Genomic DNA, 18,242 nt, shown 5'->3' on the forward strand with positions numbered 1-18,242 from the left:
GGGTCCCTTGGGATTCCATCTGCATGAATTTTGGAAATTTTGCAGAAAAGTTGGTTTTTATAAGGGATTGATTTTATTACTAATTTGCTTTGATTTGTGTACATGTGTCATGACATGCATGTGAAGATCAGGGGACAACCTTGGGGTGATGGCCCTCCCTCCACTTTCAGACAAGTCGCTCTTGTTTTCTCTGGGAAGGGCACTGCGACTGCCCACCAGGTTCGGGATCCCCCTACCCTCACCTCCCACTGCCGTAGGCATGCTGGGGATCCTATGGGCGCCACTGTGCGCCTGGCTCCTGTGCGCTGTCTGATGGGTCACCACTGGGGATCCTATGGGCGCCACTGTGCGCCTGGCTCCTGTGCGCTGTCTGATGGGTCACCACTGGGGATCCTATGGGCGCCACTGTGCGCCTGGCTCCTGTGCGCTGTCTGATGGGTCACCACTGGGGATCCTATGGGCGCCACTGTGCGCCTGGCTCCTGTGCGCTGTCTGATGGGTCACCACTGGGGATCCTATGGGCGCCACTGTGCGCCTGGCTCCTGTGCGCTGTCTGATGGGTCACCACTGGGGATCCTATGGGCGCCACTGTGCGCCTGGCTCCTGTGCGCTGTCTGATGGGTCACCACCGGGGATCCTATGGGCGCCACTGTGCGCCTGGCTCCTGTGCGCTGTCTGATGGGTCACCACTGGGGTTCCTATGGGCGCCACTGTGTGCTGTCTAATGGGTCACCACTGGGGATCCTATGGGCGCCACTGTGCACCTGGCTCCTGTGCGCTGTTTAATGGGTCACCGTTATGGTAGTGCCTTCTAGTCTATGAACAGGTCTGCTCACTTCCTAGGAAACACTTTCCAGTATCTGTTGGGTAGGTTTGGGAAGGTTTCTCACTTGCAGTTGGTACTGTTGTATGCGTTGGAGGAACATGCTTTTTAAGGAAGATCAGGGATAACTACATCTAAGTATTCATAGCTGGGTCCCTTGTTGTCTTTTAGGGGGTGGGGGTTGGGGAGTGAGGAGCAAAAGAATAACCAGAGATCTTTGGGGCTTTGCTAAAAAAGGTTAAGTAACTGCAATTCCAAGTCAGATCTCAAGAGTCCATCTGCCTATACTCCACACTGTGGGGCTGCCTCTTTAACTCAAAACTAGAACTTGGAGAGATGGCTTGGCAGTTAAGGCACTTGCCTGGGAAGCCTAAGGACTCAGGTTCAATTCCCTAGTACCCATGTAAGCCAGATGCAAATCTAGAACTTGTGCTAATTTAGGATAATTTCCATTTTTTATCTATTTTTGTGCCCTTTATTATAGGTGGCACTTAAAACAGCTGGCTCATATGTGACCAAAACCTGAGGGCAAAGTTTATTTTAAAGAAAAGACAAGCCAACAAACAATGCTAGGATGATTATTTTATTTTACCCCAGTACTTGTAAACTTCAGCTTACCAACAGGCCAGACTTCTGGAATAACAATTTCTCCAGACTATACCCTTTCCAGGAGACAGAATTATCAGATAACACGTTTCAGGGCATAATTCTAAACCAGCAAACAGAATCAGATGGCCTTCTGTCTTCATACAACACAAAGTCATCCCACAACTTCTTCCCTTGCGGAAGGGAAGGAAACGCTCTATCCACTTTCCCACACGGTGTTTGTTATGAAGAGATGTTTCCCGCCACGGGTCCTGATCCCTGGTTCTGAGTAAGGATTCTTTACTGAAGGGACACTTTCGTAAACACTGAGCTAACTGCTCCGGGCCATTAGCACAGAGTGCACTTGCTATAATCTCTATGTGGCTTAGTTTTGCTTAAACCTTCCTGTTTCTTTGCATGTCTTTCTCATTCCTTCATGGTGTGGAGGGAGGGACTCGGCAAGAAACAAGGCTTGTTTTGTGGCAGGAGATTCTGCAAAGGGCAGATACTTTCGAAGCCATCATGTGAAAAAATAATGTTCTTTTCAGATAGGAAAACCTTTGTAGGCCGACCAGATAATTCTGGTCCTGAAATTTTTACAGTATGTTTTTATTTATTTATTTTTTTTGGTTTTTCGAGGTAGGGTCTCACAGTAGTAATCCAGGCTGACCTGGAATGCACTCTGTCATCTCAGGGTGGCCTTGAACTCACACCAATCCTCCTACCTCTGCCGAGTGCTCTACCGAGTGCTGAGATTAAAGGCGTGCGCCACCACGCCCAGCTACAGTATGTTTTTAATACATTCAAAATTTATGTTAATTTTAACCCGTTGTCCCTGAGTTTGGGTTCACAGTTCGGTGGAGGCATTTTCAAGAGGTAGGTGGGAGTAAGGAGGGACAAGCGGCCTGGCACGTGGGTGGTGTGCCTCACCTGTATACCTCGGCCAGCATCCGCGTTCTCCCCTTGAAGCTACCGCTGTGACGTTCTTTGGGCGAGGGGACAGTGAGGAGGGACTCCGGCTAGGCATAACGCTTTACTCTGCGGGCCACCCCCGCCCTTCCTGGGCACCCGCTGGCCTGGCCTCCCCAGGCGGCTCTTCCCCGCTGGCGCGCCTATGACTGGGCGCCGCTGCCTCTCCGGGACCCGGCGTGCGGGCACAGCGCGCTGCTGCCACCGTCGCGGGTCCTGGCTGATGCTGGGCACCGGGTCTCGGGGCTGCCGGGCGCGGCTGCGTCAGGGGCTCGGGGCCGGGGTCACCCCGCAATCGGGCTGCGTGCTGGCTGCGCGGGCGCCGCGGGCGGGCCCTGGACACTCCTTGCACGCGCTCTGCCAAGAGAAGAGGCCACAGAACACGCGTGAGCACGGAAAGGGTCCAGCAGCAGTGTCCACGCGCGCCCGCCACTAAGTGCTGGCACGGCCAGGCCAGGCGGTGTCTGGGCAGATGCCCCACGCCCAGCTGGGCACTAAGTGCTGGCACGGCCAGGCCAGGCTGAGTCTGGGCAGATGGGCCTGCCCCTCTACAGAGGCCGCGGCAGCGCTCAGAACTCAGGGGCAGACAGGCGTTCACCTCGGAGGTGACCCCTTCGCGACGTTCCGGTCACTCGGGCAGCCTCAGCCTGCCCCCAAGCCTCTGCACCTCCGGTGGCCTGGCCACAGAGTGACAGAGGCAGGGTTTCATAAAGTGACTCCCGAGACACCTTCAGTCAAGTAAGTCATCCTGCGGAGTACACTGACGCAGGACCGGCTTATTTTTTATTTTGGTTTACATGTTTTTAGGATGGGGTTTCACTACGTATTCCAGAATGGCCTTGAACTTAAAAACTCTGCCTCGGCTTCCTGGTCGCTGGAATTATTATAGGTACAGATTTATTTATTTTACAGTTTTTTTTTAATATTTCAAAGCCTGGATTAAGTTTTTTCATACTGAAAAGTTCCTTTGCATGGCTTAGGAGAGGAAAGATCACATGAGGTTAGCCACTTCCTCTGTTCTGGGCAATATTTTGTGCAATTCCAACTTCCAGCTCTATAAAGGCAGCTCACCTGTTGTTACCTGGTTCCGCTAACCTAAGGGTATGTCATATTGTAATGTTGTTTGTTAAAATTCATCATGCTATATGATGTATAGGATGTAATACAGATGTGGTGGTTTGATTCAGGTGCCCCTCATGAATTTAGGTATTCTGAGCGCTAGGTCCCCGGCTGATGGAGATGTGGGAATCAACGCCTCCTGGAGGCAACGTATTGTTGGGGGTGAGCTTACGGATGTTATAGCTCACGTGCCCTTGCCAGTGTTTGGCACACTCTCCTGTTGCTCTTGTCCACCTTAGGTTGGCAGGAGTGACGTCCACCTCTGCTCATGCTATCGTTTCCCCTGCCATCATGGAGCCTCTACTCGAGTCTGTAAGCCAAAATAAACCCTTTTCCCCAAAAGCTGCTCTTGGTCAGGTGATTTTTGCCAGCAATGAGAACCTGCCTGCAACACCAGACTTTGGATTTACATTTCCTGTAACTCCCAGGAACTTGCTTGTTACACTCATTGGCACATGGCATTTCTTGAGCATTTCTAGGAACCAGGCCCCGTGTCCGGTGCTGGGGACACACCCTCAGCTAGGCACAGTTCCTGACATGAGGGGTACCCATTCCTTCTGGAAGTGTGGTGATCCCTCTGCCTCCTCTGTGACAAGCTGGGAAGGTGCCCAGAAACTTCTGGGGAAAAAACTCATGAGCTAATTAGTGAGCAGAATTCATGTCCTCTGTCCTGAGAAGGACGCCAGTCTGGAGGGACAAGCCAGTCAGACTAGACAAGAGCCCTGAGGGACTCTGGGAAAGGTGCTCATACCACGGAAAACCACTTTGCCTACTAGCTGATGGTACAGAGGACATAAGATCTACTTTTCTTATCACTCTTTCTCTAGCACATGGAATGATATATTTATTTATTTGAGAAAGAGAGAATGGGTGTACCAGGGCCTCCAGCCACTGCAAACTAACTGTAGACACATGTGCCACCTCCTTGAACATCTGGATTTTGTGGTGGGTACTAGGAAACCGAACCTAGGCCCCTAACTGCTAAGCCATCACTCCAGCCCTTTCCAGCACTTTCTCTAGTGTCTGGCTGGGAGCTAGGTCCTGGGTTCTATGCCCAGCACAACAAAACAAACAGAACAAGAAGCAAGGGCCAGCACACGGCCACACCGAGCGCCGCACACCTACAATCCAGAGCGCGAGAGGCCGGGCAGGGTTCACCCGCGCAGCGGACACCCAGTTCCAGGCCAGCCTGGGCTACACAAGGACTCTGTCTCCAGAAACAAAGCAGTGTGATTCTCATCGATATCATTCCTATTCATAAACTTACATTTGCTTATTTGTTTCAAATTATGTATGTGGTTATATTTTAATGGGGACTTACGGACATGAATCAGTATGACCAAAAGACTAACTCTGGCTTTCCGCAAACCCTCTCCTGACACCGAGAGCACTCTGCTCTGCACAGCAAAGCCACTGTTCTTGGAAAGGAGCCAGGGTGCAGTGACCCCTTCCCCCAGAGAGCCTGCTCACCTCCCACTGCTTACCTGCGACGGGCTGCCGTCTTCCTGGCACAGCTGACACACCTGTGGCTTCTCGGACGGCACCGGCTGGACCTAAACCACACAGTAAGGCAGTTACTCCCAGAAACATGGATGACCTGCATAAAATTCATTTAAAAATATTGTTTTAAAAAGTTTAAAACTAGTTTTAATTTTATTTACTTATTGCGAGAAAGAGGCAGAAAGAGAGAGAGTGCGTGCATTTGTGTGAGAGAATGGGGGTGCCAGGGCCTCCAGCCACTGCAAACGAGCTCCAGAGGCATGAACCGAGGTCCTTTGGCTTGGCAGGCAAGTGCCTTAACCACTAAGCCAACTCTCCAGCCCCCTAAACTATTTTTAAAAATATATTTATTTATTCATTTGAGAGGATATAGGCAGCGACAGAGGCAGATACAGAGAGACAGAGAAGGAATGGGCGTATCAGGGCTTCCTAGCCATTGCAAATGAACTCCAGACGCATACACCACCTTGTGCATCTGGCTTTACATGGGTACAGGGGAAATGAACCTGGGTCCTTTGGCTTTTCAGGCAAACGTGTTATGGCTAAGCCATCTCTCCAGCCCCATTTAAAATATTTTTACTGGGCTGGAGAGATGGCTTAGTGGTTATGGTGCTTGCCTGCAAAGCCAAAGTTTGATTCCCCAGGACTCACGTAAGCCAGATGGACAAGGTGGTGCATACATGCATCTGGAGTTTGTTTACGGTGGTTAGAGGCCATGAGTGCCCATTCTCTCTCTCTCTCTCTCTCTCTCTCTCTCTCTCTCAAACAAATAAATAAATCAGGAAGTAATAGCGGGAGCAATTTGCTAATAAAGAATAGTTCTCATTTCTCGCTTGAAATTATCTCTGAGATACACGGACGGACACCCAAGAGAGCTCACTCCACCTATAGTTTTTCCTGACATAAAATGGAGAGAAATGTCCTTTTAAAAAAATAATTCTTTTCATTTATTTTTTTGAGAGACAGAGGGAGAGTGGGAATGGGTGTGCCAGGGAATCCAGCCACTGCAAACAAAGTCCAGATGCATGTGCCACCTTGTGCATATGGCTTTCTGTGGGTACTGGGAAATCGAACTTGGGTCCTTAGGCTTTGCAGGCAAGTTAACTGCTAAGCCATCTCTCCAGCCCAGAAATATCCTTTTTGATCGGTCTTTTTAGTTTGATGTTATTTATTTAGAGAGGGAGGAAGGGAGAAAGAGAAGGAGAGAATAAGGGCATGCTGAGGCCGTGCCACTGCAAACCAACGTCAGATGAGTGTCACCCTGTGCGTCTTTACTTGGGTCTGGGGAATCCAACACATACAAACAAGGGGCCAGTTACCTGCTCATCTGTCGGGTGAGACTGCAGCCTACAACGGAGAAATGAAAACAGTAATAATTACGACTTGTTTTGTTTCCCTTTACATTGCCTCAGCCAGTGCTCAGCAGAGAAAGCCCATCATGCAAGTAATCTCCGGCGCTTCTACATTGCTGGGGACGTCGTCATCAAAGCCATCTTCACCTCAGACGCTGAGCACTTGGGTGGTTAAATATTACTACAACTTGGCCCTTCACCTATGTCACAGTTCCCATTTACAAATATATTTGGAATTATACTTTTTTTTTATTGCCAAGACAATAGTATTTGCTTTATAACATGTACAACTCCAGTGATGCACAATCAATTACGGTTCACCCAGTGTCCTACATTGGATGGGTTTAGACAAACGTGTGCTTATGATCCGGCTCCTTACCCTCCTCCCTCTGGCAACCACTGTTTGTTTTTACTATCTGCATGCATATTTTTTGAGAATATATAATTGGATTCTTTTTTTTGGCAGTAGCATTATGTAATTTGTGTTTCTTCAAGGCAAGGTTTCATTGTAGCTCAGGCTGACCAAGAACTCACTCTGTTTGAGGCCACCCACAGACTACATGATGAATTCCAGGCCAGCCTGGGCTAGAACGAGACCCTTCCTCAAAAAACCAAAACCAAACAAACAAAAGCAACAAAAAAGAACTCTGTAGTCCAGGCTGGCCTAAACTCCTGGGGATCCTCCTACTCCAGCCTCCCCTCTCAGAACATGCCACCTTGCCCTGCCTCGTTTCTGTTTCCAACCTGCTAAGATCACTGTTCAGAGTCCTTGAAATGACTGTGAGCACTGTGGTTAAGAAGAGGAATGAAGGCCAGGCGTGGTGGCGCACGCCTTTAATCCCTGAACTCGGGAGGCAGAGGTAGGAGGATCGCTGAGAGTTCGAGGCCACCCTGAGATTACGGAGTGAGTGAGACCCTACCTCGAAAAACCAAAACCAAAACCAAAACCAAAATAATCCCACAAAAACCCAAAGAAGAGGAATGAAGGTAAGCTGTGGGAGACCCATAAGGGAAAGGGAATATAATATGGGGAATGAGACTATTTGAAACTTGGCAGTAAAGTGGAAACGTCACTTACATGTCTAAGGATGCTATGACTTGTTTTTCATCTTTGACATGCTGATTAGTAAAGATGAGAAATAATCATTTTTTTGTTTTTGCTTTTATTATTATTATTTTCCCCCAAGGTATGGTTTCACTCTAGCCCAAACTGACCTGGAACTCACTCTGTAGCCCAAGATGGCAATCCTGTTACCTCTGGCTCGTGAGTGCTGGGGTTAAAAGTCTGTGCCACTATGCCCTGGCACTATAATCTTTTTTTTTGAAGATAAGGTCTCATTGTGTAGCCCAAGCTGGTCTTGAACTTGTGATCCCACTTTAGCCTCCCAAGTATGAGGATTATAGGCATGAGCTATGGTTTTACTGAGAGGTTTTGTTCAGTGATCACTGAGAGAGGACTGACCACCCAGGAATGGTCAGAGGACAGGCTGGTCACCATTTCTCCCTTTGATTTGGTTTAATAACCACTATTCACTCTGTTTGTAACATGTCTTTCCAGGTTATTAACATTAATATTACATGCCTGCGATCTGTGTTAACACCAATGTTTACCCACACCTCCCTCTTTCCCACTGCCCCCAAATGATTTTATAGCTTAGTTAATATTCATTAACCTGTGGCTTTCTTCCAGGGGCTTTTTAAGTTTAACATTTTCCTCTTGAATTTTGTGCTTTCCATCCTGCCAAAAGAAAATAGCCCAATTCGTTAATTATTCGGGATGTTAAACAACCATGCTAAGGCTTCTGCCTTAGCTTGGGCAGAAAGCAAAGTAACCTTCATTTCACTTGTTCAAATTAGAGACGGAGTCTAACATTTAAGAATGTTTCCTCATACTCGGAACCCTTCTACACTGCTGGTGGGAATGCAATCTGGTCCGGCCATTGTGGAAATCAGTGTGGAGGTTCCTAAAACAGCTAGAGATTGATCTACCATATGACCCAGCTATAGCACTCCTAGGCATATATCCAAAGGACTCATCTCATTTCCTTAGAAGTACGTGCTCAACCATGTTTATTGCTGCTCAATTTATAATAGCTGGGAAATGGAACCAGCCTAGATGTCCCTCAACTGATGAGTGGATAATGAAGATGTGGCGCATCTATACAATGGAGTTCTACTCAGTGGCAAAGAGAAACGAAGTTATGAAATTTGCAGAAAAATGGATGGACCTGGAAAGGATTATACTAAGTGAGGTAACCCAGGCCCAGAAAGCCAAGTGCCACATGTTCTCTCTCATATGTGGATCCTAGCTACAGATGATTGGGCTTCTGCATGAGAATGAAAATACTTAGTAGCAGAGGCCAGTAGGTTAAAAAGGAGACATAAAGGGAAGAGAAAGGAAGGGAGGAGGGTACTTAATAGGTTGATATTGTATATATGTAAGTACAATGATTGTGATGGGGAGGTAATTTGATGGAGAATGGAATTTCAAAAGGGAAAATGTGGGGGGAGGGGGAATTACCATGGGATATTTTTTTAGAATCATGGAAAATGCTAATAAAAATTAAAAAAAATAAAAAAATTTAAAAAAAAAGAATGTTTCCTCATACTCTGTGCCAAGTAGATTTTCAACCATTCTCATAGTTTACAGTAAGGTATTTTCAGAGTTTTTTTTTTTGTTGTTGTTGTTGTTGTTTTGTTTTTGAGAGAGTCTTGCTCTAGCCCAGGCTGACTTCAAACTCACAATGATCTTCTACCTCTGCCTCCTGAGTAATGGGGTTAAAGGCATGTGACACCACCACACTCAGCTTCAGGGGGGCGCAGAGCATGGGCACACCAGGGCCTCCAGCCACTGCAAACAAACTCCAGATGCGTGTGTCACTTTGTGCATCTGGCTTATGTGGGTGCTGGGACTGAGCCCAGGCTGTCAGGTACCTTTCACCCCTGAGCCATCTCTTCAACCCCCAGAGAATTTATTTATAAAAATTTATTTGTTTTAAAAATTGAGAAAAAAAAGTAAAAAAAAAAAATATTTGTTTTGTTTCTTTGGTTTTTGGAGGCAGGGTCTTGCTCTAGTCCAGGCTGACCAGGAATCCATTATGTAGTCTCAAGGTGGCCTTGAACTCATGGAGATCCTCCTACCTCTGCCTCCAAATGCTGAGATTTAAAAACATGCACCAGGTCTGGAGAGAGGGCTTAGTGGTTAAGGTGCTTCCTGCCAAGCCAAAGGACCCAGGTTCCATTCCCTGAACCCATGTAAGCCAGATGCAGAAGGGGTGCATATGTCTGAAGTTCGTTTGCAGGGACGGAAGCCCTGGCGCCCGTACTCTCTCTGTGCCTGTCTTTTCTGTCTGTCTTTCTCAAATGAACAAACAATCAAGCATGCACCACCAGCGTGGCTTTAAAACGTCCCTTTTTTGTTTCCAAGTGGGTCTCACTCTGGCCCAGGATGACCTGGAATTCACTATGCAGTCCCAGGCTGGCCTTGTCAGCGATCCTCCCACCTCTGCTCCCGAGTGCTGGGATTAAAGGCGTGTGCCACCACGCCCGGCTTCTGTTACATCTCAAAGTTATTTTTGTTTATTATTATCAGAGAGAGAGAGAGAGAGAGAGAGAGGCACAGATAGAGAGAATGGGCATCCCAGGGCCTCCAGCCACTGCAAGTGAACTCCAGATGCGTGTGCCCCCTTGTGCATGTGGTTTAGGAGAGTCCTGGGGAATCGAGCCTGGGACCACCGGCTTTGCAGGCGAGTGCCTTAACCACTACGACATCTCTCCAGCCCTAAAATGTCCCCACAAGTCAGTGTGTTCCACTGGCTGATTCAAAATCAAACTTGTGGCCAGGCGTGGTGGCGCACGCCTTTAATCCCAGCACTTGGGAGGCAGAGGTAGGAGGACCGCCATGAGATGGAGGCCACCATGAGATTATACAGAGAATTCCAGGTCAGCCTGGGGTTGAGCGAGACCCTACCTCGAAAAACCAAAATAAACAAATAAAAAATAAGAATTCAAACTCTTGTCTGTTGATAGCAGCTCTGCACACTCCAGGCCCCAGCAGGTGTGCATGTGGAGACGGAAGGAGAAGACAGAAAAAAAAAAACAAGAGTGAGAACAAATGCTCCCTCCCACCTTGGGATCCGGCTTCTGGGGCCCCTTGGCTGCAAGGCTCCGGCTGTTGTATATCCTCCTTTCTTTCTCCTGCTTCAGTTCTATCTCAAGCTGGTTCCTGGGACAGGTGGGAGAGGAAAAGGATGAACATTTGACTTCTGAATTCATAATCTGTAAGGAATGCTTAGCCCTAGCGATATTTGTTTTTGAGGTAGTCTCACTCCCTCTGTAGCTCAAGCTGGCTTCAAACTCTTGGTGATCCTACCGCAGCCTCCTGAGGTAGGTGCTGGAATGAAAGCATGAACTTGGGCTGGAGAGACGGCATAGTGGTTAAGGCACTTGCCTGCAAAGGACCCAGGCTTGATTCCCCAGGACCCACACAAGCCAGCTACACAAGGTGGTGCATGTGTTTGGAGTTCATTTGCAGCAGCTGGAAGCCCTTGCGTGCCCATCCTCTCTCCTTCTACCTCCCTCTTGAATAAACTAACTAAATAAATAGAAGCATGCACTCTCACGTGTGGCCCAGAAATCAAGTTTTAATGCTGGATGCAGCAGCACGTGGACACCCAAGCTCTAAGCAGGCTGCAACACAGAGCTGTGTGTCACTGATGGCTGAACCGGTGCACATGGCAGCAAGCGGTGCCAGAGGACCAGCTCTGCGAGAAACTGTCACCCATAGCGAAGAGCTGTGGCCACCTGGACAACGAGTGCCATCTGTTAAAACTGAAAGGTGGTATTCATGAAATGTTGGTAATATATATTACAAAAGTATGAGTATTATACATCCCTTTTGTACTAACTAGCTACCCTCTGTAGTTCTGTAAACAAGCATTATACATCCCTTTTGTACTAACTAGCTACCCTCTGTAGTTCTGTAAACAAGCATTATACATCCCTTTTGTACTAACTAGCTACCCTTTGCAGTCACACTCTCAGCCATGAGTGTCTCAAAGGCCCCGTGGTCCACGGCCAACAGAGCTGCTCATGTGAGTGAAGCCAATGGCTCCAGCCCTGGTGAGTGTCTGAGCTAATGTGGAGTACACGTGCCTCACAGGAACAGTCACAGCGACAGTTTCTAAAAGGACAGTGTCACCACGTAGTAGGTTGTGTGCCTGGGACACATGTGGCCCTCTAAACTGTGACTGTGTTTTTAAGCAGGGGCAGGGTGGTGTCACCCCCTGAAAGGATGATGTGTAGACTTGAGACACAGCCATACGTGACGTGTTGTAGGAATTCACTATTATCATTAGTGGTGTTCCATGGGATGTCACTTATTATTAGGAATTTGGGCTCTGACTTTATTGTTTGGAGAGAGTTACTCTATCTGGTCTCACCCTCCCAAGTGTTGGGACTCCAGGTGTGTGCCGCATGCCCTGCAACTGACTCCTGATTATCTCCTCACCAAAGCTGCTGGCTGGATTTTGGGAATGTTGATGGCTGTGGAGCTTTCTGGACTCTAGTGGTCAGGAGAGGACGCTGGGAAGACTGAGTCAAGCGAGCTCCCTCCCTGCTGCCCGCAGTGGCACTACCCAGAACCTCCCCGTCCGCTCGGGCTGGCCCTTGTCACCGCTGCCTGGTGAGCTCCTCCACTTCCAGCTGCAGGCTGCTGATCTTGTCTCCGAAGTCCTGCTTGAACAGCCGGGTGTCCAGCTCAGCCGACTGGCGGCCGCGCTCGGCCTGGCGCAATCTGGATGTGGGCCACATGAACTTGGGATGAAAAACAAAAGCCATGGCGGGAGGAAGACCTAATGCACAACATAAGATAAAAGAACCCAAGGAAGAAGGCGTGGAAAGACGGAGAGTGTGCGTGTGTGGCGGGGGGGGGGGGGGGACGACAAAACTAGGACGTGGAAAGAAATTATGACAGGAAAACATGGAGAAGAAACAAATTCTTTAAAAAGCAAGATGAAGGTGAACCAGGCAGAGGAAAAGCTGATTTTCCATTTTTTTTTATTCTAGTACTACAGTTTACAGCCATTAGATGATACACAGTCAGACATCACTTTCTAGAAAATCCATCCAGAGCCAACCTCAAGCACATAGTAATTTAAGGTGAATCACTTTTTTCTTTTATTTTGTAATAGGTTCAGTACTTTATATTTCTGTTTTACATAATATCTGGAACTTGCAGATGGGCAACTATCTTCCTCTATGTGGAACTGTAACCTTTTCTAGTACTTTCCCCAAAGTGCGCATATTCAGTCACAAGACACTGTACATCGCTCCTTCCTCAGCCTTCAAGTCATTGCACAAAGCCTCCGTCCAAAGACCAGCTCTTTCCTTCCTCTCCCTGCTCATGGTCGGTTACATCGGACAAAGAACTCAGCGCTGGGCTCACGAATGCCTGACCATGCTCTCTGGAAGGTTCTGATAGACGCTAACTAACCATCATATAACTCTGCACCTACAGAGAATCACGTTTTAGAAGGTGAAGTATTTGGAGCTTTCCATAATAGAATTTAGAGGCATGCTGCGTGTATTCTAAGCTTTGATTATTCCTTCCAAATGCTCATGGAAAGGGCAACTTGCTGCCACAGGAGGCTGACAAGTAGAGTGTGGCAGCAGCTTTTCTCATCCAGGTGAAAAATTATAAGAACTCTTAAGTTCCAGACAGAGCACAGGACCCTCCACGAAGCTGGTTCTGTGCTCCTCGGCTTGATTCTAGTTCAGATCTGTGCAAGGACCTGTGTGAACACACACCAATGCTGTCCTATTCTCTAAGTTCTGGTTTTTTGCCAAGGACCAGGTAAAGAATCTCAAGAGCTGGGAGCAAAGGGAATATCTTTGTTTCCATCTTAGTAGCTGAAATGCTGCACAGCATATCAGAATGAGAAAAAAGAGAACAGAAAATGAAAAACCCAAACAGTTTGCCAAGACCTTTTGAAAGAATAAAGGCTTATTTATGTAAAAGCCGGTCTCCCCAAATCAAAAATCTTTTTTTAAAAAAAGTCAGAAGTATTTATAGGATTATTTACAATGTAAAGCCTAACGGTCAGATCTGTGGTCACTTAGAAAACGAAGCCCTGTCAGTATTGCTTGTGGACATCTACTGGGAACGCTCATCTTACAGACACGACATAACGATAAAGAGTGGAAGTTCATTACTTAACTATGTAAGTCCGAAACGCTTCTCTAAAAACTAAGCGATTAGATTCCCAGAACCTCTAGCAAGTCCCCGTGTCAAGAAAAAGTTACAGAGGCTCTGCAGTAAAGATCTCAGGTGAGGAGCAACAGCAGAGGGTCATGGCTCCTGTCTAATGGGTCCTCGTGATTCCCACAGAAAGAGCGGGGTAGATCTGGAAAATGTGTAATGCATTTTTTTTCATAGGAAAAGAGCATTTTTATTGAACTGTTTTCTCTGAGCTACCTAGACAGAAGGTGGAATTAGAGAGGGGCAGAGGTAGCAGATGGCTAATGCTAAGAGTTTCTCAGCCTTCCACACTGTGTTATCATGAGCTAACGCACTACTAACTGTATGTCAGTTAAAGAAATGTAAGGATGCTGCTTTTTTTTTGGCCAGAATCACTAAGGCAAAAAGAAAAAAAAATCAGGTAATCTTGGTTGTTGAGAATATAACTGTAGTTAAAGAGAGTACTGATCCTTGGATTGGGGATCACACTTGCAAGAATGCAAGAGAGGAGGGGCTGTGGTCTGAGAGAAAGGTAGCTGAGGAGACCCCTGATCACCAGACCATCTCCCCCAGCACGGCAGGCTTGCTGATGCTGACACAAACCTAGTCTGATTACTTCCAGGGACTGGGTGTGAAGGCTTTCTTCACATACATACAGAGCTTCGATTCCCTAGGCTTTTAAAAAATGGTGTTTTTATTTCTTGTTCAATTCAGAAATTATCTCTCAAGGCTTATTTGGTATTTAATTAGGAATGCATACCAAATTTTCTAATTCTGGGGAAAAATAACAAGTTTGATTAAAAGTTTAATAAATTCAAAGTCAATTTTTAGTGAAATTTTATATAGAATCTGAGCTTAAATAGGAGCTTTCAGATCTCTTCCTTTTATAATTCATCTGTGACATCAGACTTGGGAGGTGACCAACTGCAAAGTGTCTAGTGAGGTTTTGGGATCAGTTTATTTGCTGCACTATTTAAGGTCTTTGCCTGTTTCACCAAATCTTTTTCACTGAATAAAATAAAATAAAATAAAATAAAATAAAATAAAATAAAATAAAAAGGAGTGAAAGGGTAATGAAAATGGGTAAAGAGGAAAAAGAAAGATAGCAAGACAATAAATCAGCTTAATACTCAGTAAGTGATTATTTAAAGTGTCTGCTTTAAAAGTCAATCAAAAATCACTGAGGAATGATGACGCAGCTCAGAAGCACAATTTCTGAACACAAATCCAGCTTGCTCCACTGTAAACTTAACTGCCTGGAAGAAAGCACTTAAGTTACTTGCAGATGGATGCTTTATGTGTCATTCACACAAAAGGTTTCAACCTCATTTACACATTGCAATTAACTTTGGCTTTAATGCAGCGTACACTACTGCGCAGGACCCTCCGAGGTAAAGGCTCATTTGAAGAAAGCCACCCATTCACCCCATCCAGCCATGAAATTTGTGCCTTGTAGATTCCGGTGAACCAGTGAGGGAACCTAAAAGGTGTGTCGACTAACTCAAGGGGCTTACACTCTCAGCAGAGCAGACATGTGCATAGAACTCAGTGAGGTAAAGCGGACCTTGGGAAACAACAGAGCGGCATGGGCAGAGATGGGTAGAAAGCATTATTTTTAGCTGGAAGATGTGCGGAAGGGGTGTGGTAGCATTTAAGCTTTCACGTAAAAAACATTCCTGAAGAACAGGGGAGAAGGAAGGGGATGGGTGTTGGTGGAACTATCAGACAAGTAATGGGTGGAAAAAGTGAACCGTGTGGCCAGGGACCAGCTGTTTGGTTTTGTTCAGTGCAAGGATGAGCGGGAGGTGGAGGTGGAGACACCGAGGACCTCAGATGCCACAAGGCCTTCAACTGCAGCGGCTCAGACATGTCTCTTGGCCGCTGAACCCCAGGAAGAAAATGGCGATTTTAGAGAAAAGAGAAACAGCGGGTATCACGGGGAGATGTGTTTGGGGCAGACTGAACTGTAAGTGTTGGTGAGAGAGAGCTTGTCAGATTAATAACTGAGAGCTGGTGTCCTGACGGAGGTCAGAGCGGAGACATGGGGAGTGTGAGTGGCAGCTTAGACGTGTATCCAGGAGAGGGCAAAGCAGGGAGATGAGGAAGACCCCAACAGCTCCTTGAAGCATATCTACCGTCAGGACCTCTCCTCCTCTCTGCAGTCAGACACGATTCACTGGTCGAGGCGGGCTCCACTCTGCAGCACCGGCCGGGTGGAACTCACTGAGCAGAGCAGGTGGCCCCCCACGCCCCAGCCCTGCCCGAGCCTCCCGACAACGGGCTTGGGCACGCCAGCACACTGGTGAGAAGTGGCAAAGGGGCTGTCTCCACCGCTGGGTTCAGAGTCAGGCACTTCTCAGCAACGTTTTCAGTAATATTTGTGCAACTGACTGATAAAACTTTAATGCTTTTTTCTATCAACATGTCTGATACAGGTAGAGGGGAATTGGACATTTTATATCTTTGCTGAGTACCCTCTTGTCACAATGGAAGCTCAGAGTGTCACTAAATGAGGCAGCACTTTACCTTTGTTCCAGTTGCTTAATGGTAGCAGCCATCTGATTGGTCTTCTCTTCTAAGCGAGTGTTTAATTCACTTTTCTGTTTCACTCCTAAGTCTGAACTCTGCATGAAGAAGAGTTTTAAAAATCCATATAACATGTGGCTTTGAAACATAATGGCACATGAGAAATAAACACAAGTGATTATATGTTTGCATATCAATTAATTTCCAAGTGGAAAAAAATGTAAAACTTAACTTTATTAAAATTGGTATTGTAGAGCTGAAGAGATGGTTTAGTGGCTAAGGCACGTGCCTGTGAAGTCTAAGGACCCAGGTCTGATTCCCAAATACCCACGTAAACCAGGTTCATAAGGCGGCACGTGCGTCTGAAGTTTGTTTGCAGAGGCTCGAGGCCCTGGTGTGCCCACGCTCTGTCTCTCAAATAAATAAACAAATATGTAAAGTAAAAAATTAGTACCATAATATGAAACCTTATCACAATTATGAGAAGGCTTACCGATTTATCATATTCTGATTAAAAAATTAGTGAGAAAAAAAAGGGCCGACGAGATGGTTTAGCGGTTAAGGCACTTGCCCGCAAAACCAAAGGATCCAGGTTCAATTCCCCAGTATCCACATAAAGCCAGATGTACAAGATGGTACATGTATCTGGAGTTCATTTGCAGTGACTATAGGCCATGGTGCACCTATTCACTCTCTGCCTCTGCTTCTCCTTTATATCTCTCTCTCAAATAAATAAGTAAATAAGCTTATATAAAAAAGAGTGGAATCTATAATTCAGCTGAGAGGGTGGAGAGTAGAAAGCACAGGATAAAAAGATTTATAATAAGTCTATTACATAAAAGAAACAGCAATATATGATATAAAAGTAGAAAGGGGACTATGTGGGTGAGGAAGGGTTCCACAGGAAGGGAAGGAGGGGACCAGAACATGATGGGAGAGGAAAAGCCAAATATGGCTCATAGTGAACCTAGCTTTTAAGTGTGTGTGTGTGTGTGTGTGTGTGCACTACAAATATAAATGGAAGCTGAAGGGGTTTAGTTGGGGGAGGAGGGAGACACAGGAGGATGAAGGGGATGTAAGTTTGAGCAAAGTACAATAATCCACATGTATAAAACTGTTATAAAGAATCCCCTTATTTTGTATGCATACCAAAAAAGAAAGAAATAAATACAGAAAGAGACCTTGAGGCCTCTTCACAGTGCTGTTTTCTAGAAAAGCAGCTGAGAACTTTATGGTGTTACAACCCTTGAAGCAGGTTACTGGCAGCTGGCTTCAAAAACGAGGCACAATTCTTTCCCTGGTGTTGAAAGCGAGATGCCACAGAAGTTGGGGCGCCCAAGAGCTGAGCGCGCCGGGGTCCCCTACCTGCAGCTTAAAGGCAAGCTCATGCTTGAGAGCCCTGAGGTCGTCCAGCTGCTGCCGCAGAGACACCAGGGCATCCTGCTTCTCGCAGACGTCCTTCTCCAGCATGCGCATGGCCACCTCCATCTCCTGCCGCATGCTGATCTGCAGCTCCAGCTCCTTCTCGACGTCCTGCCCAAAGCAGACACTCCGCTCACACTCTTTTCCTCTCTCAAGGAAAGACGTACAATTCCATAAGAAGAGGTAGGCATAAACCCTCAGCACTCAATATTCTGGCAAAAGTGCCAAAAGGAATTCATTTTTTGAGATACTAGCAGTAAGAAGTACCATGAGGACCAAGCAGAGGAACATTTGCTCAATAACATAAATCTGACAAGCTCACCAGGCCCAAGTCAACTCCTAATGTCCTAAAGTGCCCAAACATGCAGACACCAGGCACACCCACAGACGTGAAGTCAACAGCATGCCCCACAGCAGCAATCTGTAAAGCTTTGTGGCTCCAGGCTGGAACGCAGTAGCTGGGCAACAGTTCAGTTCCTGAGAATGGTCACAGTGGCTACAGAGGCCCTAGACTCACGGCACATGCAAACCCTTTTGTTCCTAACACTGCTACAACAGGACGCAGCCAAGCGAGGGCCCTGAGGCTATGTGCAGTCACACTGCACCCAGGGCACACCACAGGTCTTGCTTAGTTTCTTTTTCTTCTTAAAAATATCGTTAAGTATTTGTGGGGGGTGGTGGAGGAGACAATGAGAAAGAGGCAGACAGA

General features: G+C 46.8%; 1 protein-coding gene across 9 annotated transcripts in view; it reads right to left on the reverse strand.

Annotated features, from left to right (window-relative positions):
- Positions 1-2,621: 2,621 nt before the first annotated feature.
- The window catches only part of Rufy3 (RUN and FYVE domain containing 3), a 79,874-nt gene continuing 64,253 nt past the window's right edge, over positions 2,622-18,242 (reverse strand). For 4 of the 9 annotated variants that reach the window (XM_045161381.1, XM_045161376.1, XM_045161380.1 and 1 more), the window contains exons 11-18: positions 17,477-17,644; positions 16,112-16,209; positions 12,023-12,142; positions 10,477-10,573; positions 8,022-8,086; positions 6,316-6,343; positions 4,981-5,093; positions 2,623-2,734 (exon numbers count right to left, since the gene is read on the reverse strand). In XM_045161381.1, coding sequence (XP_045017316.1) covers positions 2,662-2,734; positions 4,981-5,093; positions 6,316-6,343; positions 8,022-8,086; positions 10,477-10,573; positions 12,023-12,142; positions 16,112-16,209; positions 17,477-17,644 — 762 coding nt within the window. In that variant the 3' untranslated portion in view covers positions 2,623-2,661. Of the gene's footprint in view, positions 2,735-4,980; positions 5,094-6,315; positions 6,344-8,021; positions 8,087-10,476; positions 10,574-12,022; positions 12,143-12,388; positions 14,594-16,107; positions 16,210-17,476; positions 17,645-18,242 lie in introns of those variants that run through there. The other 5 variants (XM_045161377.1, XM_045161379.1, XM_045161383.1 and 2 more) reach the window with 3 other exon arrangements.

Source organism: Jaculus jaculus, chromosome 11, assembly GCF_020740685.1.
Source record: "Jaculus jaculus isolate mJacJac1 chromosome 11, mJacJac1.mat.Y.cur, whole genome shotgun sequence".
In the NCBI taxonomy this organism is placed as follows: domain Eukaryota; kingdom Metazoa; phylum Chordata; class Mammalia; order Rodentia; family Dipodidae; genus Jaculus; species Jaculus jaculus.